General features: G+C 41.6%; 2 protein-coding genes across 9 annotated transcripts in view; one reads left to right on the plus strand and one right to left on the minus strand.

Moving 5' to 3' along the window:
- The window catches only part of si:ch211-112f3.4 (EF-hand and coiled-coil domain-containing protein 1), a 59013-nt gene extending 50829 nt beyond the window's left edge, over positions 1-8184 (plus strand). For 2 of the 7 annotated variants that reach the window (XM_036151990.1, XM_036151989.1), the window contains exons 4-8: positions 4772-4833; positions 4922-5063; positions 5170-5356; positions 6854-6946; positions 7627-8184. In XM_036151990.1, the coding sequence (XP_036007883.1) occupies positions 4772-4833; positions 4922-5063; positions 5170-5356; positions 6854-6946; positions 7627-7944 (802 nt within the window). In that variant the 3' untranslated portion in view covers positions 7945-8184. Of the gene's footprint in view, positions 1-4771; positions 4834-4921; positions 5064-5169; positions 5357-6853; positions 6947-7570 lie in introns of all 7 variants that reach the window. The other 5 variants (XM_036151995.1, XM_036151994.1, XM_036151992.1 and 2 more) reach the window with 5 other exon arrangements.
- A 5581-nt stretch (positions 8185-13765) lies between these two features.
- The window catches only part of slc41a1 (solute carrier family 41 member 1), a 39207-nt gene continuing 26203 nt past the window's right edge, over positions 13766-26769 (minus strand). For both annotated transcript variants that reach the window (XM_012857524.3, XM_021313512.2), the window contains 5 exons: positions 24629-24776; positions 24457-24536; positions 24210-24344; positions 18934-19082; positions 13766-16553 (listed from right to left, as the gene is read on the minus strand). In XM_012857524.3, the coding sequence (XP_012712978.1) occupies positions 16368-16553; positions 18934-19082; positions 24210-24344; positions 24457-24536; positions 24629-24776 (698 nt within the window). In that variant the 3' untranslated portion in view covers positions 13766-16367. The remainder of the gene's footprint in view (positions 16554-18933; positions 19083-24209; positions 24345-24456; positions 24537-24628; positions 24777-26769) is intronic.

Consider the following 26769-nt stretch of genomic DNA (forward strand, 5'->3'; position numbering starts at 1 on the left):
AGTTGTACACTGTGCCTTTTGAGAGGAACTCTGAACATGTCAAGCAACTCAGGAACCAATATGTCCAGGTAAGATCACAATACAGAAAAATACAGAACTGTTTTTGAACAAAACACACACAAAGAAATTTTTTTTAGGTAATGTTTACTACTGTAACAGCTTATGTTGCCTTGTGGATTTACTGTATTATAGAGAGTCATGGAGATTGAAGGCAGGCAATCGCCCCACATTTTCATCTTTGTGGATGAGGCAGGTTTCAACCTGGCCAAAACACGGCGACGAGGAAGGAATGTGATTGGGAAGAGAGCCACAGTGGATGTCCCGGGCCAGAGGGGTGCCAACATCACAATGTGCGCAGCAATATCCACTGATGGGCTGCTGTTACACAAACCACTAATTGGGCCATACAACACTGAACGTCTCCTAAACTTTGGTATTGAACATAAAATGGTAATGCTGCTCCCTGCTGTTACCTCAGAAATTGCCTGTTTTTGGTAGATTTTTTCCCCATAAAGAGAATTCCCTGTCAGTGGCAATAAGCTTTAATTTATTATTATTGCTATTTTTTGTTTTACATGTTTAAGTTGAGCTTTACACTAAATATGTGTTACTGATAAGTGCTACAAATGTTACAATACTTTTGTTCATATGGCAGCAGAACATTAAAATAAAAGTGCTCTTTACACTACTTTTGAATTCATTCTTGGAGTTTGTAAATACAATGCGATTAATCGCGATTAATCAGGCAAATTATGCGATTAATCGCAATTAAATATTTTAATCGTTGCCCAGCCCTAATATATATATATATATATATATATATATATATATATATATATATATATATATATATATATATATATATATATATATGATTGCTTTATTAATTTAATAATTTTGAAACATGTTTGCAGTGTTTTGTTAGTGTATTATTGTATTTTGAAAATTAGTTTTGGAGTTTAGTTTACGATGTGTGAATTTGAACATGAAATTAACAGTTTCCCCAATTGTGTGTTTTAGGTGTGTTTGTGCGTTAAGAGTTTAGGAAACCTGTTAAATGTATTGAAAACTGTGTCATAGCAATTGTAAAAAACTGTAACAGTTTCGCCAATTGTGTGTTTTAGGTGTGTTGGTGCGTTAAGAGTTTAGGAAACCTGTTAAATGTATTGAAAACTGTGTCATAGCTATTTTAAAAAACTGTAATTACTTGACAACTTTGTTTGTTGCTGAAGGCCTAATCCTAGTCTGATTGGACCAAAGCACACAGTTTCAGTTAAAGTTCAAGTAGAGTTTAGTATGCTGACATTTAATGTCTGATAGTTGGAGGCAAAATTATTTTTTCTGGCCTTCTTTAACAGTCATTTTTGGACAATATTGCTCAAAATCTTGCTCACCTCACGTGGTGACAAGATGAACAGAAGGCCTAATCCAGCCCAGTGGCCACTGGCTACAAGAAATCTTTGTACCTTGCAATGATGAGAGGCACCAATAAATCGTCCTAGGTACCAATGAATGGTCCTAGATACCAGTGAATAGTTAAGAGGTACCAATGAATGGTTCTAGGTCCCAATGAAAGGTTCTAGATACCAATAAATAGTTAGAGGTACCAATGAATGGTTCTAGGCACCGATAAATGGTTCTAGGTACCAGTGAATGATTCTAGGTACCAATGAATGGTTCTACATACCAAGAAATGGTTCTAGTTACCAGTGAATGGTTTGAGGTACCAATGAATGGTTCTAGGTAGAAATGAATTGTTCTAGGCACCAATAAATGGTTCTAGGTACCATTGAATGATTAAAGGTACCAATGAATGGTTCAAGGTACCAATAAATGGTTCTAGGTACCAGTGAATGATTCTAGGTACCAATTAATGGTACTAGTTACCAATGAATGGTTTGAGGCACCAATGAATGGTTCTAGGTACCATTGAATGGTTAGAGGTCCAATGTTCTACGTGCCTAAATGACCTAAAATAAAAGGTTGGATTGTTCTTCCGGCTGCGCTCTAGGGCAGTGGGTAGGCATACAGCTCAGACCACTGGTGGACATTTTTCATAAAAAATGCCGCCATACTCGCTACAAACTATTCATCCACCCAGCCGATCGGCACATGACCGCCAGCGCCTGCTGGAGTTACGACCATGTAGTGTTTTTGGACTCGTAACCACTACTACGCTTGATTGTTTACACGGCTTCTGAGTCCTCCGGGAACAAGTCCCAGGGGCCTACGGCGCTGCAGACTCGCCAAGCAGCTCAGGCCGGAGGAGGGCCAAGCGAAACGCGGCTGTCGCAGAGGTTTAGTAGCGAGGCTAAAGGCTAAACCGTTCAGACCGCCACTCCCATCCATCTTGCTCTCCAACGTCCGCTCACTGGACAACAAAATTGACCATCTACAACTCGAACTCTCTGCAAAGAGGGAGTTTAGAGAATGCTGTGCTCTGATCCTGATGGAGACATGGCTTAACTCATCAATCCCGGACCATGCCGTTAGCCAGGAGGGGCTAGCTACTTTCTGCGCCGACAGAAACAAAGAACTCAGCGGTAAGACCCGAGGAGGTGGACTCTGCGTTTATACCAATAACTCCTGGTGTAAAAATGCTAGAGTAGTCACAAGCTTTTGCTCTCCGGACATCGAGCTCCTGACTGTTAGCTGCAGACCATTTTATCTGCCTAGAGAGTTTACTGTTGTTATCATCACAGCGGTTTATTTTCCTCTGAGTGCTAATACAAAAGAGGCTATGAGTGTTCTCTATCGGACCATCTCTGAGCTGCAATCTGCACACACAGAGGGTGTTTTCATCATTGCTGGGGATTTTAACCAGGCAAATATGAAAACTGTTCTTCATCAGTTCTACACTCTAGAACACTCTCTAGACTTAGTTTACACAAATATTAAAGGTGCATTCAGGGCAGCCCCCCGCCCCCACCTCGGCTCTTCAGACCACCTTTCTGTGCTGCTATTTCCTGCATACAGGCCCCTGCTGATCAGACCTAAACCTACAGTGAGGCAGGTGAGGGTGTGGACTGAGAGAGCAATGGAGGCGCTCCAGGACTGTTTTGAGTGCTCTGACTGGGACATGTTCAAAGCTGCAGCAACATATGATGACAAGATAAACATTGATGAGTAAATGGTAAATGGTAAATAGCTTGTACTTGTATAGCACTTTAACTAGTCTTGACGACCTCCAAAGCGCTTCACACTACAGTTCAGTCATTCACCCATTCACACACACATTCCCACCCTGATGGTGGTGAGCTATGTTAGTAGCTACAGCTGCCCTAGGGCAGACTGACAGAGGCGAGGCTGCCATGCACCGGCGCCACCGGGCCCGAGTACGCCATGACTGTGTCAGCCTACATCAACAAATGCATTGAGGACATCAGCACCACTAAGACCATCATCACCCGAGCCAACCAACGACCATGGATTACTGAGCAGGTCCGTCAAGCGCTAAAAGCACGGAACTCAGCCTTCAAGTCTGGTGACAAGGAGGCACTGAAAACAGCGAGAGCCAACCTGAACTGTGCCATCAGGTTAGCGAAGCGGAACCACACTTAGAAAATCCAGGAGCTTTTCTACGACGGCAGCAACACCAGCGATCACTGAATACAACAAGCCCTCACCCCCGGTGGGTGAAGTTGATGCTGACTTCCTCAATGGACTAAATAACTTCTTTGGGAGGTTTGAGGCACTAAACAGCACTCCAGCAGTGAAGGCTGTTCCCCATCAGGAAGAGGAGGTGCTCTACCTTGACACCGCCGACATGTGGAAGACTCTGAGGAGAGTCAACCCGAGGAAGGCCCCAGGTCCTGACAACATACCTGGGCGGGTGCTCAAGGAGTGTACAGGTCAGCTGGCTGGTGTCCTCACAGACATTTTTAACACCTCGCTGGACCAAGCCAGAGTGCCTGCATGCTTTAAGTCTGCCTCCATCATTCCGGTGCCGAAGAAACCTCAAGTCACCTGTCTCAACGACTACCGGCCTGTTGCACTGACTCCCATCATGATGAAGTGCTGGTGCAGAGAAAACAGCCTGATCCTGAACGAGAAGAACACGAAGGAGATTATCGTTGACTTCAGGAAGAACCGGCCTCACCACGCTCTACTGCTCATCAACAGCTCAGCTGTGGAGGTGGTCAGCAGCACCAAGTTCCTGGGTGTGCACATCACGGACAACCTCACCTGGTCTGTGAACACCACGTCACTGGTGAAGAGGGCACAGAAACGACTGTACTTCCTGCGGAGGATGAGGAGAGCCCACCTACCCTGCACCACATTTGCACATTTGCATCACTTCATCTCTATCTAGCATTACAAATGCTATCGAACTTGTAGTTTCAAAATGCATTTTTGCACAAATGCCTATTTGCACCATCATTTCTGCACATACAAATGGTTTTAAATATTCTCCTGTACACCGTGATCGCACACTGTTCTCTTTCTCCTGCATTGTTTACATTTCAATTCTTTACTTTTTAATCACTGCTGCACTCTATACTGTAATTTACAAGCTGTATGCAACAATATTTCATTCTCTATGCACTCTGTACATACAAAATGACAAAGATGTCTTAAGTCTAAGTCTAACATTTTCAGTGTGAGATCATGTTTCTGCAATAAAATATGAATAAGTCAATCTCACATGAATGATCATGCAATGACTGAGGCAGAGGGTGAAATATTTCCATTACTGGTATAAAGTTCACCATGTTACCTGAGCTGCAGCTTATTTCATACGTAGTTGTTTTCTTGTTTCTGTCTCCGGCAGAATCGGCTGCACCTGCCTCTCCGCCTCTGCAGGTCATTTTAGTCAACCTGAGGAATCCTGTGGTAAGACAGGGTTAAATACTGGGGACAATTAGAAACACAGTTCACATGAATGATCCTACACATTTAATTCCTGTTCATCCATTCTCAGATGCTGAGTGTCTGCAGAGGGCAGTTGAAGGAAGAGCTGCCTCTGATGAAGAAGAAGAGGACCAGGGGCTAAAGAAGAGAGGAAAATGCTGCTCCTTGGAGGGAAAGAGCAACCTGTCACTCAATCATGGCTTTGGTGATGGGTTAGTCACTATTTGACTCTCAGACAGAACTCTGGTAATGTAAGACTCTGACAGCCATCAAGTGCTGTACATAGAGGGGAATCGAATGTCCCTTGTCATTTTCCAGGGTTCAGAAGAACACAGTCCATCGACCTCTCTCTCAGAGTCTCTTGGAGCACCATAGAGAGCAGCTGTCTCTCTATGGTGCTCCAAGAAAGCCCACTGGCACTCCTAGGGACAGGAAAAAGTGCTGCAGCTGGATGGGACCAAAGCAGAAAATGGAAAATGGATGTAGAGAGTTTGTAAAGGTAAAGGTGAGTGAAAAAGGTTGTTTCTATTAAATCCAGGGGAAATGTTAAGTCTTTAAATCTGACGATTTATCCCATCAGCAACATCAGCCAGCACCTCGAAAGCTACTGTATGCAACACGACATGGAAAACCATGCTCTACTGCTAGATGTAATTTTCAAGTTGAATTGTATTTGACACCCTTAGAAATTTGACTAGATGCTGAAATTTTGAATCATTCATTAGGTTCAATGATTCATTTTAGTTGTTTTCATTATTCTGAGTTTGCTGTTTTATGAAAAGGGTTATCATCTTGTCCTGAGGATAAAAAAATATGATTAAAAATATTCTTGTTATTATTACAGTGAATTTAAAAAGTATACCCCTTGAACCAGTTTTTTTACTTTTTTGTCAGATTACAGCAAGGGCGTCCAAAGATCTGCCCCTGACTGCAGTTCAAGAATGATGAAATTTCTGCCATCCAGCACAGGGCAACATTATTACTAACAAATTAAAATCTTGGTACAGTGGAACATATTAGATACAACACAACGCATTTGCCTTTTAATAACCACACATTTCGCATTCTCTTTGATTTCATAGTTTCTTTGCTTTAGAACCTAAACCAGCTTTAAACTTCTCCACAACACTCTCCTTGTCCTGTCTGCTGGGTTTGGTGGTCTCCACGATGCTGTTTGTTCTCTAATATTAACAAATTTCTAATGTCAACTAGCAAGCCTCGGAGGCCAGAAATAGAACATCTGAATTTTAAAAAAATACATGAAAACAGTGCATAATTTTACTCTATTTCAAAAATATACAGTGTTGGATCTATATTCTACAAGTGAAATACATTGTTTGCTGTTGTGACAAAATGTGAAAGGGTTCAGGCAGTATAAGAGCCTGTGGTGTTGTTCTGTGTGATTCCATAAACTTTGTCTATTCTACAAAAATGTGGCAGCTTGTAGAATAGAGCTTGCAGGAAAACAGTCTCCTCCCACATTTAGGAGCACCTGAAGAGAGGAAAGGTGCACCTAGGAGCAGAAGTTAAGTTTTAAAACCATCACAGTTTGTTTAGTAAATCATGATTAGGGCTGCACACTATTAAAGAAAACAGCAAATCACAGAACTATTGCTGAATATTACAATAGCATTATTGATTACAATAAACCTAAATCAGTCTTCATTACAATGTACCTAACACTGTTTTAATAGGTTTAGGATGCTACAAATATGCTCACGTAAATGTTGGTTTGAAGGGCAGTGAAAATCTGTCCAATCAGCCAAACATATAATTGGTATAGACAATTTGCCTGCATGGCATTGGACTAACAATATCCTGCCAAATATGGCATCTATTTACTTGTTTGGGCTTGCCATATTACACACATTGATATTACATTGAGAATTGCATTTCATTATATTGGGGATTAGCTCTAAAGACGATGATAATAAGCATTAGGAAGGAGGATCAAACTTTAATTGTAACCAAGATGAATGGGCTGCTGTGTGTGTCTCCCCAGAGGCCTGAGGACGAGGCGGAGAAGACGCATCTGTCTTTGCTGGAGGACAAACTCACAGATTCCCTCACCCTGCTGCTACAGCTGCGCAACAAGGTACATACACACATGGCCGCTGGCGGGGAGGGATACCCGGGTCAGTTGTCCCTGGCCCCAGGTGGAGGGTGGTTGGGGTGCTCTTACCATCTTGGTGTTATAGTCAAGAATATTTTGTTTTATTCAAAATAGGTCTGTTTACGGAAAAATATGTAAACCTAATAATTTAGCTTGTATAAAACCTTTTCTATTTTTTATTCATAAATGTCCTTGCAGAAGTGGGGCAGTGTCAATCATTTATTAATATCTTCTAGTTACCAGATGCAGTGTGTGGGTCGGGGGGAAGGCATCTAGTACTTTCTTGTCCAGGGCTGAGGCAAGGCTTATCAGCTGGCCTGCTCACACATCCCCTAGTAAACACACTACCACACAGGGGGAGGGGTGATTGAGGGTGTACAGAAGTCAAAACTGCCCAATGTTTAAACTATGTCCATGAGATGCAAGAAGGCACCTGAACATCATTGTTGTTGACTAACATTTACAAGCAGTATTACTGACTATCTAAAAGTGGAGGAACTGCCTGTAACACACACTGCTGCTCTCATAATGGCACCAAGCCTAGTGTTTAACTTTTTGGTCAGTGTGTGCAGATTACTGAGTCAATTTGTCAACCTCTCTCATCAGTTCCTTGCTTCTCAGCAACCTACACTGAGTCAGATGCCCTGTGATTTTCCCATTAGAATGTGTCATGCAGGGTCCTGGAGAAGATAGTGATGGACAGCCTTGATGTCACAGCAAAGGTAAAGCTGGTACGTCTGCTTCTAAGTTCTTTTCACGCTCAAGCTTTGCTTGCTTGCCGAACCCTTTTCCTTCCCTGTGTAGGTCGACCGCCGGGCCTGCAGGCTGCTGACGCCCTCTGCATCCACCTGACTTCCAGTGGCCTTCCCAAAGGCAGAGGGGAGGAGGACAAGGAAGAAGGCCAGAGTGCAAAGAAACATCTGCTCCCACCTTCAGGATGCCAAACCAACAATGTTAACTCTCTGCTCATCTCTGGTTAAAACGTTAACCTCTGTCATTCCAGTCTTAGTTAATCTAATTTTACGATTTAACCTTAAATGTACGTACTTAATCCAGTCTGTTATTTTGCATTTATTTAATTTAAAAATTACATTAAGCACTTGTGTAGACATATTGACATAAACATGTAGAATTATGTTATCATTTTTTGGGTTTCAGAATTTCACTATAACCTACCTCAATCATTTGTGGCTCAGTCAATAAAGAAATCTACTATTTAATTTAATTTTGTCAAAGTGATTTGTGTGAATCTGAGACAGAGGTAGGTCAATACATTGGCTGGCTAGTAGATATTTGCCACTTCTGAAATATGCTGATGACCTTTTAGTCTTTTAGTCTTTGAAAGACAGTAAGCAGAGTACTGTCTAGGCCACTACACTAGTGGTTAGAGCTGCTCTTGTGGTATTAATGAGAGATAAAATCTAATTTAAGAAAAGTAAAAAAACATCAGGACAAATGGTTATTCACAGCTGCCCAACAAGAATACTCCGAATGCTATTGGAATTTTACTTGTAATATTTTCAAGTAAAATTTGAAGACCACAGCTTCGTTGGTTATTGAGGCAAACACTTGGCAGCCCGACAATTCAGAGATAAAAGCGTTTCTGCTGACCTTTTAGGGAAAGGCCTTTTTGGATGATCCCTGCCTTCTTTTGTTGGCTTTTTAAAGGTATACTATGCGACCGGGGTTGATTTTCCAGCGAGGCTCCCCCCAGAGGGAGAAAGTAAAAGTGCACTGTCATAAAGATGCTCAGCTGTTCTGGTTCCTCCGTCAAGCCAGGCGCGGTTGTTTTGAGCTTAGCAGACAGGCGAACGCAACGAAAAGTGGAAAAAACGGCAGTACAAACAATGACTAACACGGTGAAGGTATGAACATCAGGCTTCCCGCAGCGCTATCTTGGCGAGGCGGCCGCTGCCGCCTCGCCAGTTTTATTATTATTATTATTATTATTTTTTTTTTTTTTTTTTTTTTTTATGTTGGCGAGACGCTACCGCCACCGCCTCGCCAAGCCGCAGCTGCCGCCTCGCCGCCGCCGCCGAGGTAGCGTCTCGCCAGCATAAAAAAAAAAAAAGATAATAATAATAATAATAATAATAATAATAATAATAATAATAATAATAATAAAACTCGATATGCTTGCATGTTTATTTGACGTTAACACGCGGTTCTTTGTTGTTACTTTCACGCGTGCATATAGTGAATGGCAGGGCAAAAACACATGGAGTTCTCGCCGTAAAGCGAGACTTCTGTGTGTGCAGGCCGTGAGCTCTTGCAATTGCAAGTGCGGTATTTCCCCCACAGACCACCAGGGCGGCCGAGAAAACCTTTGTTTGACCTGAAATGACTCATTTAATCATCCAAATCGGTATGGAACACATTAATTAACTAAAAAATGTTGCATAGTATGCCTTTAAAGGCCAACAGAATAAGGCAGGGATCATCCAAGGCTGTGTTTGGTTTGGCAGGAGGGGACCAGAGACCTGGACCGAGGACATGTTGGAGTGGTGAACACACATTAAGGATATCTTTATTCTAGTCCCCATGTCCTCAGAGTCTGACTAGTCATAGAAGGTGAGTCCATCATAATGACAGGTCCCTGGAGTATTTAAAAAGCTGCAAGATGGCAGGGCACCAGCAGTGGACATGAGTTGCCTTGAGATGCTGAAGGCTTTGGATGTTGTAGGATTGTACAGCTGTGTGGTTCATGCCTCTTCAATGTCTCATGAAGGGCCAAGGTAATCCCTGTGGGGTAAAAGACCAAGGTGGTGATCCCAGTTGTTAAAAACAGAGCAGCAAAGGTGTTCCATCTTGAATCAGAGGATCACAAATTTCAGCCTCCCCGAGAGGGCTGCTCTAGACTGTTTCCTCTGAAGACGTCTGGTTGAGACGGAGCAGTGTAGCTTTTCTTCTAGAAAAGTGAACTGGCTGTTCACCAATGTTGAACTGATGAGACAATTCAAGTCTGCTTGTCTAGTCCACTTGTGTTTTATGGAATGGGAGAAGAGTAACTATCATGTCTCCCAAGACATTTTGTGGGGATTGCTGTAGGAGTATGTGGTGCTGGTCCTTGTATAACTAAAGCAAAAAACTGTTCTCCGCACAAAGACAAGTTATTCCCCACAGTGTGTTGGACTCCACCAGGGCTGCCCCTTGTCGTGTTCCATTGTAGGAGGTCTCCCGATTGTTCTGGTCAGTCAGGGTGATGGACGAGCTGAGCAAAAAGCTTTGCGTTCTCAATTTAGTGGTCGGTCTACATTCTGGCCCTCACCTGTGATCAGCAGATGTGAATCCAGACCAAAATACTGAGATCCTAGATACAAGCAACAGAAATTACTTTCCACCAAAAGCTGGCTGGGTTCACCTTTAGAGATAGGATGAGGAGCTGAATTATGCAGGAGGAACTCTGACAGCTTCTTCGCACTGAAAAGAGTCAGCTGAGGTATCTCAGACATATGTCCAACACCCCTCCTGGGAACCTCCTTTTGAAGGTTTTTCCGGGCATTCCAACTAGGAGCAGTCCCTGCGAAACACCCCAGAAATTGGGAGCCCCCAGAATAAGCTAAACCATGTCACTAGAAGGGATCTCTGGGTTTCCCTCCTGAATATCAAGGGACCCAAATACCTTTATATGCTTTTAAATACATCTAAATAATGTGCTACACAGTTATGTAAACTTTGTGTTTTAGACTTCTTCTAAAATTCACAGGTAAAGTAGGTCTGAAAAAGAAACACTCAATCAGAGCACCTGTATGAAATAATATAGTCATTTATTTATTTCCAGCAAATTACAATGTCCTGCAGAGAGAAAGCCTTCCTCCTGCCTCACAGAAGAGGGGCTTTTAGAAGACAAACATGTAAAAGACGTCAGACGTTACAAGACGGCATGTGTCTTTAAAGGCAGCGTAGTGGACAGGTGGAGATTTTGATTCAGCAGCTCAATCTTGCTGTGGATGCTGGCAGCCTAAGGGTCAGTGGGATTCCCTATGAGGGCTCAATAGTTTAAAGCACTGGGGCGTACAAAGCACACGCTGGGTGGTGAGTTCATTATATTGTTTTTGGACAATTTTCTAGTTTATATCCTGGAAGCATACATCTAGTGTTTCCCAAATGCCCTGTTTAGCAGCCTGCTGAACCACATGAACAAAAAGTGATGCTCACAGCTCTACTATCCATTGCCACAGAGTAATTTTCACATTTACACATCAGCAATCATTACACTGTACATCTTTTATTAATCCAAAGCTAATTAAACAAATGCTACATGTGGCTTTTGTAACTCCTGATCAGTTACTCTAAACTGAGCTTGGCTCCAACATATTAAGACCGTCTCCTTTCATCGACGGATGCTTTCCTCACTTCAGGAGGGGCATTTCTGCATAATCTGTTCACACAGAGACTCCTAGTAGGCACTGTGATAGTGGTTAAACTCACTGCTGTCATATTACAGTGAGTACCAGAATAATGGTCAATGGCCATTTGTACTGAGGATGGTCAGAGCCAAAAGAAAGTGACAAAACAAACAACCTTATATATAGAATAAATATAGTATATACAATTTGCTTTGTGTGCCTCTAAAAATAAATAGACCTAGCATTACTTTCCTCTTAATAGAAGTAAATACACAACGTTCCATTGCAGTAGAGGCAGAATGCTGGCACCGGCTTGATAAAGAGTGTCAAGGATACAAACTAATAGAGATAGATGGAAAGGTGCTGCTCAAACTTTGAAGAAAAGGCAAAGTGACAAATATCTCTCTGGGTGGACAATTTAGATCTGGAGCACACGTTCTTTACTTAAACTAAATCTTGCGGTGTCATCTGGTGGTAAGGTTGGAAATTACAGTACATTGATGCATTTTAATGGCACAGAAAAAGTTGCTTTTTGCTTAGAGCGGCTGTTTTCTTGATTCAATGTTGAGCTCAAAACAATAATAATCTGAGAGATTAAAAGATCAGGAAAAAGAAATGAAATATAAAACCTACCTAAGTCACACTTTAAAATATCTGACATTCAAAAAAAGAAAAATCTTTAAGTCCACAAAGCTAAGGATCTTTACCAGATAAAATATTTTTTTCATTATGTGCCCTGCTTGTGCATACTGCTGGCCCCCTTAAAAACATTAAACAAAAATTAAAATCAAACATGATATAATGTTTTCTCTGCCATCTTTTCTACTTGGTACAATCTATCCAAATGACTCACAGCAACTGTAAGCCAATAAAGACAGGAAGAGCTGATGACGGGTCATTAGTGTGGGGTGGTGGTGAGAAAAAGACATAGGCTAAAGTGAAACAGTAAAACTCTGGGGAAGATCCTTGTCCTTAAATAAACCTCATCCATTAATGTGGAGTTCAGACTCACCCAAGACTAGACAGATGAATGTTAGTAGTTCCCATTAATCTTTTACATGAGAAGAAAACAAAACAATTTTTTTTTTTTTTTTAGAATTGGATAACAAACCTATCAGCTTTAGAGCCCTCTGAGAAAGATGTGGCTGTTGTTTGGTGCATGACAGTTAAAGAAATGAAAATATTTATACCCACCATCTTTTTATTTTACTATTACTGGTATCTTGTAATAAGTTATTTATATATTTATCTATCAAACTTCATCAATTCTATCAAAAAACTCCAAGCTTATGTTTATTTTTGGCATGAGTTGCTGCTAATGCTAATAAACTTGCATAGTTAGAAAAAGTCCCACAGTTCTGTATTCTGAGTTGTTATATTTTTAATGTGCTCTCATATGGTTTTACATCACCTCAGTTGAAAAAAAGGAACTGAAAGAGGTAAAAGTTTTCTAAATAACAAAATATCCAGCTCAGTTGTTATTTCATTTAGTTCTAGCAGTTGCTAAAAATACAATGGGTCCCCACAAGTTATTTTAAAGATGTCTTGTTGTCTATTTAACTGTGTAAAAACACATTTTATTTTATTAAGTGCTTTATAGCTAGCCTCGTGAGACCATCCTGATCTCGCGAGCTTTCAAGGTTTCACTCGCAGATCAGTCTGGCTACTCTCCGTTAAAGAAAATTTGGAGCCGTTCACCAAACGAACGTCCAATCAGCGTTGGCTTTGAGGCGGGTTGAGGTGTGACGCAACGGGAAGCGCGTCAGTTCAGTCTAAACAACATGGCGGCTTCAGCCGATGAAACTAGCGTTAGCGTGGCTATCGAGCAAGTTTTATCGGAATTACAGAGTATTTCTTTGCTGAGCTAACGAGCCTTTACCTGCAGCAGCAAGAGTAGCTTGGCTTGTGGTTGTGATTCGTCGTCGCTCTGTTACGAGCGACGACGAATCTGATTGGTTTATTTGGCCCGTCTATCACCAACATAGGCCAATCAGCTAACCAGTATTTTCGCCCCTTCCCAAAATTACTTCAACGGAAGGTTTCCAGATGGATATGCGGAGCAAATCTATCTGGCGGAGTCAGGTAACTTTATAGCAGCTGAAGGATTAACTGTAGTGGATAGTGCAACATTCGCTCTGTTAGCTGGCTCATTGCTGGAGTCTATTTTTCTTTGTTCCCGTAGATATTAGCACAGACAAGCTGATCAAGGCTGTTTCACAGGACCGAATGGATTTCGCTATAAGTAGCCATTTTATCAGCTGCTTTTAAACCATGCTACTGTGACTGAGCTTATGGGAAGCCTAAAAGTCTAAATGCTGCTCATTTAGTGAATTTTAATAGAGGGCAACACCAACATTTAAATTAGGCACGGCCTGGTACCAGATTCTCACGGTATCATATCTTAAAGTGTAACTCACCCCGATGTAAAGGCATAACTCCACCCCCAGACAAATTTTTAAAAAATGCCACGAAAGTGTGAGGTTCCAAGAGACATGGCTAAGTGTGGGGATGAGCAGCAGGGGTTAAGCAAGGCTCGGGGCTGCGGGCATGATGAAAGAAAGTGACATGTTGACACATGGAGGGACAAGGATCTGTCTTTTGAGGTGGAGGATTTTTCACCCCCTTCATCAGATGAAGTTGGGGGAGGCAGTGGAGGCTAGCGGGGCATGAACTTTTCAGTTGGAGCCGCTGCATGAAGCCGATTCACTGTATCATGGTGTCAACACAGAGATTTGAAATAAATATGACATAATCTACCTGCTTTGTTCAAAATCTTAGCTAGATACTTAGCTTGACTTGGCTATAGTTTTAAAACGGTGTCACTTTAATAAGAGTTATCTGTCACACTCTCTTAGTTACCAAATCTTCACTGTTACTTACACAACTGTAGATTTCCAAAAAGCTAAATTGATATGTGGTGCAACATAAGAGCCTTCTTTCGGCCAACTGACTGGCAGCAGCGGGTGGGAAAGGGGCAGCTCTGCTTTATCCATGCTCTCTACAGTAGCAGAAATCTTAAGTCACAGTTGCCCTTTCTCTGACATCTTATCACAAAAAAGTTTCACCGTACATACAGTAGGATAAGACATGTTTGTGGTTTTGAGACCATAACTTTCTAAATCCTTGGTCTACCTCGATACAGCCCATGCCTGACCAAATTACTAAAAAAGACGCAAAACATCTGGGACTTAAAAACAATACTGATCTGTCTCCCACTATGACAAAGGTTTATGTGTTAACAATCTCACAGAGTATTAGCTCTTAGTATCTTTCATATGCTGTCATGAAGCTAAGTCAGCATGTCCTAGGGATTTACGAAAGACACATTTAAAGACCATCTTTGAACTCAGTCTATCATTGAAATAAACTCTGCAACTTAAATTCTGCGCACAGCATTGTGTTGAGTCTTCTTCATGTCTTACAGTTTGCCTGGCTTGGATAACAAAAAAGTAAACTCTCCTGAAAAAGCCATCTCCTGTATAAGACTTCATTGACTTTATTCATTCTACAGGAGGCTCTTAGGTGCTTTGACAGACACATATTGGGTGACTCTGGCTCAGTGGGTAGAGTAGTTGTCTTGCAGTTGGATGTGGGTTCACATGCCAACGTGCCTCTGGACGAGGCACTTAACCCCAGTGTTGCCTAGTGATCTGCCCAATGTATGCCAGTTAGTGAATGTGACAGGGTGAAGATAGCTCTAATGTAAAGTGCTTCAAGTGGTTAGTATGACTATCAATTGAGTCAATTTACCATATCCATGTATTGTTTAAGAAAGGCTAGATTTTTCTGCCACTACAGACACCAAATGACTGCTGTTTTTACTTTGAACCTATTGCCATTTGAATTTATTCAACAATTTTATGGAAAACTAAATTGCGCTTTTGTTGTCAAGTAGATGCTAAGTTAACTATAGCACACACAATATATATAAATGTAGGTGTTCAGTATGCAGTTGAGCCAAAATTATATGACCCAAAAGGTATAATTGGGCACAACTCCAACTGCTAGATGGCAGCTAAATGCTGATCCTGCATGTGTGGATTATGCATCAACCAGCATCGGGCTGCAGAACTTCGAGCCAAATTCACATCAATCTAAAAGGGGTTACCTAACAAACAGCGCCCCTGGTGAACACAAAAGGATCTAACGTCACCTGTGCAAATGTACACCTTTTAAGAAAGACTATGAAGAATATTCTCATATGTCACCAACTATATTGAATAACTAAAGCCTTGATGGACTAATTTCTTGTTTGTTGGTAAGTTTTCAACATCACACAACAAGCACACGGGGAGTGGATCCTCAAACCAAGACCCGGAAGCCGCTATTAAAAAGGAATTTACATCCAGTCCCCTGAAGTAAAACCAAAGCCCTGTTTGCTACCATAATGAAGCATAACAACAGAGAACAAAACTATTTTACCAAAGCAGAAGAAAATACCTTAATATTAATACAGCATTTGGTGATTAATCACTCATTCTAGGCTCGTTTGTGTGTGTGTGTGTATGTGTGTGCATGCACATAGGGAGGGGTGAGGGTTGTGCTCTTTTTCAAACAAATGCTTTTTTAAACAAGAGGGCTTATGTCCCTATAGAAAATAATGAGGACTTGACAAGCACATAAAACAGATATCAAATCATATCAAATGCATTGTTTGTTAACAATATTATCAATTAATAAAAGTGGCAGGACTCAGATGTTTAGTAGGATTAAGGAGTGGTGGAGCCTGTGAGGCTGGATCTATCATTGGTCAGAGTATTTTGTTGTTTCATGTTTGAGATGAAGAGGTCTGTGTTCCACGGTGACAGCAAGACTTTATCAGGATTTACACGCTGCTGCTGCTTTTCCACCAGTGAAACAGCGTCCTGATATCCTGAGGGTGAAATTCTGCTAAGAACACCATCATCCAGAGCCCTTCAGGAGATCAGCCCTTTTATTGTGGATGTCCACTTTAAGACTCAGGCATATGGGTGATGTTCATCAATGTTTTTGCGTGCAAGCTTACAGTATATGTAAGTTTAGTTGTTTTTTTTTGTGCATACGTTTGCAAGTTTTCAGTTGCCTAAATTGGAGTCTCTGTCCCCAATGAACCAACGCATATGGAAGCAGAGGGCAAGGAAGCCGGTTCCCAGGAGGTCCCCCAAAGCGGTCAGGTACGGGATGGAGAAGTTGTCAGGGTCCATGCCTCGGCCCCACATCCAGTGAACCATCCAGTCAGCCAGGTACAGGAGGATGGCGACCTGTAGTAAGGCAAAGCAGAGCCAATTTAAACATATTATATTTGTGTGGAACAAGTTGGCATGATCTCCCGGGATCCTAAAAACTTTGTGACGTGATTTGATCAAATTATAGCAATATTGCATAACCAAAGCCCTCTCAGAGTGCATATGTTTTTTAGCGGCTTTCTTTGCAGGCCCTTTTAGGAGATTGAAGAAATCACCTTGAAGACAACCTCCAGTATCAGCAATGACAGAAACAACTAACACATTAAACTGACCTCATACTTGATCTAAGCAAATTGCTAGCAAACAGTGTTGGGGGTAATGCGTTATAAGTAACGCGTTAGAGTACTCTTACTAACTCTTACTCTTTTTTCAGTAACAAGTAATCTAACGCGTTAGTTTTGCGAATTCAGTAATCAGTAACTCCGTTATTTTCCAAAATAAGCACTAGTTACTCCGTTACTTTAAGAATTTCCCTTGATAAGGAAAGTGAAGTCCCTGCTTTTCTGCATTTAGTCTGATGCGGCTGCTTGCGTCTGTACCCTGCTCCTTGCCTCTGTGTGTGTGTGTGTGTGTGTGTGTGTGTGTGTGTGTGTGTGTGTGTGTGTGTGTGTGTGTGTGCGCGCGCACCTGTGTGTGTAAGCTACTTGTGTTTGGACCCCGGCAAGATGGCCGAGAAGACAGCGTTTGATTCTTGGAGGTACGCACATTATTTTGAGTTAAACAGCGAAAAGGACAAGAACATGGGTCCGGCAACACCGATGCGTCGGCGCATGAGTCGAGCTCGTAGAGCAAAACCTGTGTCGATGCGCGTATGCGCTATGTGACCGATACAGGAACTGTTTCGAACTGACTGACGCGCCAAACTGTTTATGTTCCTTCTAAGCTGCGCGCGTGTGCATTCGCGCACAGCATCTGGATTCAGCGCGCACAGCAAAGCTATGCTGCACAGTAAATAAAATCCAAGCTGAACTGTAAACAAAATAATAATAAACCAAGTTTTTTAAACCATTTTGCAACTCTGGTGTGATTGTGTACCACGGCCCGGCTCAGTAAGCGCCAGGTGCTGATCGGAACGCACCGCTGATTGATGGGTTGGGCAGACGCCTTTATGGTTGGGCAGGTTGCGCTGTGCGCCTTTGTTCTGAGCGTCGTTTCAGAAAAAACGGCTGATCTACACTGAGTAGAAAGCTGCAACTCTGAGCAGCTCTTCCTCCACTTGTCCAGCTCATTAAAATCCAGTACCACACATACATTCGGTTAAGACACTGTCAGCACTCACATTAAAATTTCTCTGTCACATGGGTCCCTTAAACTCTTTCCTGAGACTTACACTGAGAACTGCCACCTCAGCGTCCTGACAGATTATCTTAGAGATGCACAGAGAAATACGATGCTAAACAGATATGGCCAATTTATAGCTTGATCAGCCCCAGCCGGTGAACTACTTTGTTTTAAAGATAAGCTGAATACACCGTAGATAAGCTCAACCACAATGTGCTGATGGCAACACACAAAGTTGGAATTAAGCTATTTAAAAGGAAGCTAGTTTCTTTGACATGTTGAGACATCTGTTGTTCATTCAGGCTGAGAGAGAGCTGCAGTTCTAGCAGATAACAGAAAGGCTGAAGTGAAAAGAATAAGGTTGTTTTGATATATCCTTTTTATCCTGCAACATCTGTCTGTCATGGAACATGTTGGATTTAGAGATGAGGAGCTACGCTGTCTAGGGAAACACACACACTGACTACTATTGCAGTAACGCTAGCTATGCTAATCACAGCTAATATAAGATCTTAAAGTCAGATTATAATGTGAAATCTGTAAAATAATAACCATTTTATAGTGATTACTCTCTCCCATGCATAACATGTTTTCATCTCTGTTCCTGGTATAAATAATCATGGCAGGAAGGCTGAAAAACATCTGTACTGGAAAGTTTACAAAAACTGAATGTTGGAAATAAACCTCAAGGTTCTGTTTGGTGTTTGGATTATTTTCATACTTTCACTTTTTGCTACCAGTGCAACAACTGAAAAATCAAATATTAATTCAAATATCATAACTTTCCTTCACCTATTTGGCAACATTTTTTAAAGTAACATTTCTAAATGGAGATTTTTTAAGTAAGCTTTTTAATACTAGACAAAGATTCTCTTAATATTGTTTCTGTTTACGAGAGTTTCAGTCAAAAGCAGTCAGCGATAGGGAGAGCAGCATCAGTTTAGATTTAAGATGAGAGGAGCTGTGTAGAGAGACGAGATACATGAAGAGCCTGACTTAGAACTAAATAAAACTCTCAGTGCTAATTTCAGAAACATTCTGCGTTTTGGGAGGACAGCACACAATCTCCTGTTTCAGCTAAATGGATTCATGAGAAAAAATTTTTTACGTGTACCTGCAGCAGTGCAGCTACCAGGTAGAAGGTGATGAAGATGGGTGTCAGGGTGGTGTGGCCCCCTCTCAGGGAGTTGATGGTGTAGAGGAAGATGAGATGACCCGGGGCAACCAGTAAGAAGAGCACACGGGCTGAACGAGAGTTCACCGCTGGAAAGAAGGTATAACATGACTGAAGATGGTTTTAAGGCATGTCTCCATTCAGTAAATTATTGTGTCATGTTACAACAACAGAATACAAAGTGATTTAATTAGAGACGATTATCTGATAGACGACACACAAGTGGCCCTTAAGTTAGAAGCTCAATGATACATTTTAAATAAACATGTAGAAAATTCCAGCTACACAGTCTTATTGGATATGTTTCTGCCAGCAACTCTTCCCTGTAAATAGCCTGAGTTCATTCATATGGGATGGAGAGTGTAAACAGCCATATTTTTATTCTTTTTCATATTATAACAATAATAACAACAATAATATGATAAACAATAATAATTGATACACATTTCTGATCGGACTAAGGACTTTGACTGGACCATTCTATTAGATCATTCTACTTTGATCAGTGGTTTTAAATTTCTCCATTATATCTGTTGAGGACCTTTTGCTGCCCCATTTGTAGGCACTAACAGGTTTTGTTACAGGATTGTCCTGTAATTAGCTCCATCCATCTTCCTGTCAATGCTGACCAGCTACCCCGCCCCTGCAGCCTCCCCACAGCATGATACTGCCAACACCATGTTACACTGTAGGGAGTTGAAGGTGACATGCAGTGTTAGTTTTCTGCAACATATGGCATCCTACATGAAGGCTAAAAAGTTCCATTTTGGTCTCATCTGACCAGATCACAATCTGCTAAGAGGCGGTAGAAAACTTTAACACTTGAGCTTTTACTCTAAGCAAAGCTTTTTTTTTTCTTTTATGAAGACCAGATTTGTTTAGTGTGTGACTAATAGGCCATCAGCAGATTCTTCCAACTGAGCTGAGGATCTCTGCAGCTCCTCCAGAGTTACACAGGCCTCTTGGCTGCTTCTCTGATTACTGCTCCTAATCGTCTTTTCAGATTTCTTTTAGTTAAAAGATAAAAAAAGACATGCATAATTTCCCTTCTACTTTCCTGGGATGCACTATGTTGCATTGGTCTGTCACATAAACACCAATTCGGTTTCTGGATGTGAAGTGACAGAATGTGAAAAAGGTCAAGGTCTATGTATATTTTTGCAAGGCACTAGCTATCAGTATGTTGAAACCTGCTTTGAAACAGATGGGCTTTAACAAGCTTCTGCAGAGCTTGGAGATGTGCTGAAGAAATTATGCATGGCTTTCAGGTGTTGTTAGAATATTGAACTATCTGTCCTGAAGATCAGGACTGGAAAACGAGTTAAAGAAAACCCTGTACCTACTGACTTCACAAACAGAACGGAATTATGTCTGTAGCTTAGTCCTCAGTTTCGAGAGCTAGACCAATAAAACCACCTTGTTAACGTTTTTCAGGATGTAAGACAAAAAAAATTAATCTGAACACATTTCGCACAGTGTAACATCGGACAGAAAAAGGCTTAAACCTTTTACTGTTCTAAGAGCACAAAACTATAAATCCTCATCTGATTACTGTTTTCTTGCTGTCTTTCCTTCCTGCAGCATTTTCTGTTCATGTTCTCTGGGGTATACTTGTTAAAAGTTTCATATTGGTTTAGGATTATGTTTTTCTTTTGTCATTTTTGTCACATAGAAAGCTACTGTGCCAACATTTTAATAGTTCATGGCACGACCACTCCTCCTGGTAGTGACATGAGTACCAGAGATGGAGTGGTTCTCTGAAGGAAATAACTGTTCAGTTCTCCTCACTCAGTCACGAACATGTGTGTATCCTTTGGCGCAGCACATCCCCAAACCGTCTTTGCCATCCAGCCCGTAACTCGAGGATCCATTAGTAGCTAATAACATTATTTGCTAAGAAAATGATTGATGTAGACTATTTGAGCAGAGGATGTCCCTGCTGTCTTAGAAGAGCTTCTGCACCCCATGATAATAACCATATCCAAAACCAGACTGAAAATATGATTGCCCCCTTCTTAAATCAAGAATTAACTGCTTAGCTATACTTTACAAGCCAAACCTAGGCCTGTTTACTGGCTGACCTGTAGAATGAAAATTGTCTATGAAACAGGACCTGTTTGTCAACATAAAAGATCTGAAGCACAAAACTATTTCTAAGGTACTGGGACTCCAGTGAACAACTATGAGAGCCGACCAGTTGTGAGCCTTCGCAGGAGAGGACATCCTATCATTTAGACTCTAAGAGTGCCTCCAATTCGTCCTGGAGGTCACATAAAAACATCTAAAGCATTGCAGTCCTCCCTGGCCTTGTTTAAGGTCAGCATTCATGATTCAAAAATAGGAAACTGAATGGGCAAAAATGCCTCCATAAGGGTGCTTCCAGGCAAACCCCCCTGCAGGCCCAAAAGGTCACAAAGGCCTGTCTCACATTTGCCCGCAAACACCTTGATAAGCACCAAGACATTTGGCAAAATATTCTTTGGGCTGATTAGATAAGAGGTGTGCATCCCATTACAGTATCTCACATAAGTGAATACACCCCTCACATTTTGGAAATACTGTATTCTATATATTTATGAGACAACACTAAACATTAGATATTTTGATGGTCAGTGTCTAGCTTGTATAACTTGTATATAAATTTGCTGTCCCCTTCAAAATAACTCAATGTGTAAACCACTGGGAACAAAAGTGAGTACCCCTCCAAGTGAAACCGTTCAGATTGTGCCCATAGTATCAGTATTTTGTGTGGCCACCATTATTTTCCAGCCTTAACTCTCTTGGGCATGGAGTTTACTGGAGCTTCACAGGTTTCCACTGGAGTCCTCTTCCACTCCTTCATGATGACATCACAAAGCTGGTGGAGGTTAGAGACCTTGGGCCCCTCCACCTTCAGTTTAGGGAGGCCCCTCAGATGCTCAATAGGGTTCAGGTCAGGAGACACGGGCTCCATCTGAATACCCTTCATAATAGCTTCAAGCTCCTGCTCCTAGCTCTGTAAACCTTTCACAGGGTCAACAGCAGGAACTCTATCTGGAGAGTAAAGTAGCTTGATGGTGACTTCCAAAAATTAATTATAAAGTGTGAGCTCTCCTCTCTCCGGACATTTTTGTTGATTTCCGTGAGGGTGCTGTGCTTATGTGTCAGGTCACGCAAAGGATTATGGGATACCTTAAGGCTTCTTAGTACTGGCAAGGGACGTTAAGGGGTTCCCAGGCAAAACTAGACATGAGACGCTCCTTTTCCTATCTCCTTCCTGACTGACTGCACTATTTGGACAGCACTTATCATGGGAACCACTGACGCACTTCCATTTTAACTAAAGAGTCCTTACTCAATAAGAGTATGCGGATGAAGCCATGCTTTGGCTGGTCCATCACCTTTACCCTCGGTCTCTTCAGCAAGGCAGCGGCCGTCTTGGAGGTGTGTTTGGGGTTGTTATCATGTTGGAGTTCTGCCCCGTGGTCCGGTTTCTGAAAGGAGGGGCTCATGCTCTGCTTCAGCAGGTCACAGTTGGCATCCATGGTTCCCTCGGTGAACTGTAGCTCCACACAGCTGGCAGCACACATGCAGCCCCAGACCATGACCCTCCCACCACTATGCTTGTCTGTAGACAAGACAAACCTGTCTGGTTTCTGCTACACCTGCTTGACACCATCTGAACCCAGTAAGTTTGTCCTGGTCTCATCAGACCACAGGCCATGGGTCCAGTAATCCATGCCCATAGTCTTAATGGTGCTAAATGTTTGCAGCCATTTTGAGGATCATCCTTGAAAGAGGCTTCCATCTGGAATGACAGCTTTGCAGGCGGTATTGATATAGTGTGAGGCATCTTGTCTAACCCTTCAACCTCAGCAGCAATGCTGGCAGCACTCATAAGTCTAATTTCAAAAGACAACCTCTGGATTTAACCTTGAACTCAACTCCTTTTGTCTACCATGGTGAGGCCTGTTCTGAGTAGAACTGGTCCCATTAATCTGCTGTAGGGTCTTGGCCACCGTGCTTCAGCTTAGTTTTAGAGTGTTGACGATCTTTTTGCAGCTTTGGTCATCTTTATGTAGAGCCACGATTTTCTTTGTCATGAGGTGCCGTGTTGAACCTCCACCAACCAGTGTGAGAGAGTAATGGCACCAGATCTAACAAAACCTGCTCCCTGATCACACCCGAGACCTTGTAACACTAACAAATCACATGACACCAAGGAGGGAAAATGGCTAATTGGGCACAATTTAGACATTTTCACTTAGGGCTGTATTCAGGTTTGCTGCCAGTGGTTTGGATATTAATAGTTATGTGTCAAGTTATTTTGAGAGGGAAAGAAAAAAATACACTGTTATGCAACCTGAATGCTGATTGAATTGTATCAAAGTGCCAAACGTTCAGTGTTGAACAATTACTAGATATAGTAAAAAAATTACAAAAACATTCAGAGATATGCTCACACATGTGAGATGCTGTATATCTGGTCAAAAACAGCATTTCACTAAAACAACATTAAATCAACAGTCACACATGCTGGTTGCGTGATGGTCTGGGGTTGCATGAACTCTGATCTTTAGCAAAAAAAAAAGATGAAGCAAAATGTCTGGCCATCCACTAGTGATTTTCAGCTCAATCACAGTTGGGTTCAGCAGTCAAAAGGACAATGATACAAAGCACACTAGCAAGTCCACCCCTGTAAGGTTCAAAACAGTAAATTAAAGTTTTGGAGTGGCCTAGTCAAAGTCTGGACTTAAATCTAAATGAAATGATGTGGAGTGACCTTAAACCTGTCATTCATGCTTGAAAGCCTGTCAGTGTTACTCAAATGGAACAATTCTGTGAGGAAGAGTGGGCTAAGATTCCTCCACAGCAAGTAAAAATAATAAAATGCCAGTTACCATGAAGCCTTGATGTTGTTGGTGCCAGTTATTAGGTTTTGAGGACACTTTTTTTGCATAGTTTGTATAACACAATTTGAAAATGCATTTTATCTTTGACATTAAAATGTATGTAATGATATGAGACAATTAAGACAGGTAAGTAAGAAAAATAAAGCAGAAGGAACCTGTATCAGGGTGAAAACCTTTTACTGTAGGTCAGATTAATGAAAGCTACCCAGGACAGGTTGAACCTGCTGCAGAGTAGATGCATCCCGATTGGTCATCAGGAATCCCTCCATGCAGAGAAGCATGTACAGAAACCATAGACCATACCACAAGTGCCTGGTTACTTACTGGATTCAAAAAATGCCGAGCACGGTGTGGGACACTTCCTGGGAACGGGGTTGGGGTCCCCCAGGGGCAGCCCGTTCATGTGGAGATAGGTGGAGATTCTACTGGCCTGCACTGCCACCAGGTTGCCCCCTACACCTGTTCCACATAAACACACACAGGGGAACGGGCTGAGCACAAAACCAGCTCAAAGTCAAAGCTGTGTTTCTTGACAATGTTTTCTTTGTTTGCCTCCTTTTGCCTGCCTTACCGTTGATGACTGGAGTAAAAACAGCCATCCCAGCAAAGTTTGGGTCGCTAACGGTCTTGTCAAGGATCAGACCTCCGACACTGAAACAAAAAAAGGGAAAAATTTGTTTACTCTTTACTAAGTGACTCATGTTACTTAATTCAGATCAAACAAAGTCGGCTATAGAGCCTACCTGCTGATGGCCATGGCGATGATGACCGGCTCCCAGCCAGAATAGAGGACTTCTCTGGTAGCTGGGATCTTCCTGGCTATCAGCACCCACACAGGACACATTGCCACAAACACCGCACACACCAGCGGGTTGGCATAGTCATTGTACTCTGAATGGGACAGAGTAAAAGATTCATCTTTAACACCAGGTGGCTTATAAAGGTACAACACGGCCTGTTTTTCAGACTTGTTTGCTGCTGTTGATTTGAACTCATCACTAAACAAAACAAGATGGCTGGGCTGGTCGCACATTACTGGACTTGTAAAAGTGTTGACACTAGAGGGTGACACGGGAGTGGATTTTTACTCCTGTCCCATCCCACTCCCACTGAAAAAAATTGTGTCCCGTCCCAATCCCGGGCCAGAGTAGAAAAAAACCCTCATCACTAAACAAAACAAGATGGCTGGGCTGGTCGCGCACTACTGGACTTGTAAAAGTGTTGACACTAGAGGGTGACATGGGAGTGTAAAATTACTCCCACTCCCATCCCGCTCCCATTCCGAATGACTCCCGCTCCTGCGCCACTCCCATTCTTGTTTTCTTCATTAAGTTTTCTGGCAATACATTAAACCTGAATGTCTATGAAGGGTCAGTTAAGTTCCTGTTTTAGCTGTAGTAAAGGCCAGTTAAAGTAAAAGGAATAATAATAAATAAATAATACAAGTAATAAACAACGAACAGACCATGCCTATCTTAGTAGAATGAACAAAATGTACAATGTTGCCTTTTACTAATTCATTAAGTAATTGTTTCACATGAACAATGAAGTTACTTTTATGTTTCAAATTGCAGAAACTAAAGAATAATGCACCTAGCAAGAGATCTATACTCAATTAAGAAAAAAGTGTATAATGGCATTACTTTCACAATTTAGATAATGTACCTCAGTGGTTCAAAAACTCAGTTTTGTAAAAGAAAAAGTTGAATATCATTCAAGCATATTAGTATTTTTCCATTTGCAATAAAATATCCATAAACTAATTAGGGTTTACTATCAGAACCAAAACATTCATCGAAAATTAAACACTGTCTGTCTAAACACTCTTAGACAGAGCTCTCAACTTTTATCAAAACTTGAGAGTGAGATTATGTTAAATTTCAGGTGTGGTACAGAGCTGGAGGCGGAGCTAACTGGACCCAGGAAAAGCCGGTCCAGTCAGCTCCGTCTCATTTTTATCCGACCAGACATGGAAGTAAACATGTTTTACTTTTGTTAAAAAGTGAAAGAGAAGTGTTAACACATTGTTCAGTTAGTGGGTTAAAACAGAAAAAACATCACTGTTCAAATATTACTGGATAAAATGATAAAGTAGTTTTAAGTTATTGGCTGTATTATTACACTGTTGCACATTTGATACTAGACAAACATTCTCTTAATATTGGTTTATATTGGTACTGAGTGTTAACACCGTGACATTCAACTCTCGTCAAGTTTGTTAATATTTGCAACTTTACAGTCGCTCTGTGAGTTTAATAGATAAGTTCTTACTTCTGACTTTGCGTTGCAAATCCAACTTTTCCAGGTTGAGTTCGCCACTAGTGGTTAATTATGGAGCGCTCCATAGTTGATCCCCCTCCCCCAACTCTATTTTGAGCGCTGGCGGAAAAAATAGACCGGAAGCACTGTTGGCTTCTGGGTTGTGTAGTTCTTTTGACTTGAATTATAGTTTAGGTTTCTTGGAAAAAAACGACAAAATGGCGCCGGCGATCCTACATTTTTGATTTTCTATTTTATTAAATTTTTTGGCATCGATCCTAGTTTATTGTACCTGCTATTGGTTTACTCCCGATCCCGTCTGCTCCCATTTGTATTTAATCCTGTACCGACCCAATCACGTGATATTTACTAATGTTGACTCCCATTCCGCGGGATTCCCACAGGAATCACGTGACCTGCGGGATTCCCGAAAAAAATGTCAGCCTCTAGTTCACATCCCTTGAACCTTTTCACATTTTGCCACGTTACAACATCCATCCTCCACGGATTTGATGGACTCAGTTTACTAGTAAGGAAACTTCTGAAGTGTCTCTTACAGAGCAAGAGAAGCTAAAGACAAGTGCAGGCCACACTTTCCAGATACTTGTTTGTGAAGGAAAACTCT

Source organism: Fundulus heteroclitus, chromosome 20 (assembly GCF_011125445.2).
Source record: "Fundulus heteroclitus isolate FHET01 chromosome 20, MU-UCD_Fhet_4.1, whole genome shotgun sequence".
Lineage (NCBI taxonomy): Eukaryota > Metazoa > Chordata > Actinopteri > Cyprinodontiformes > Fundulidae > Fundulus > Fundulus heteroclitus.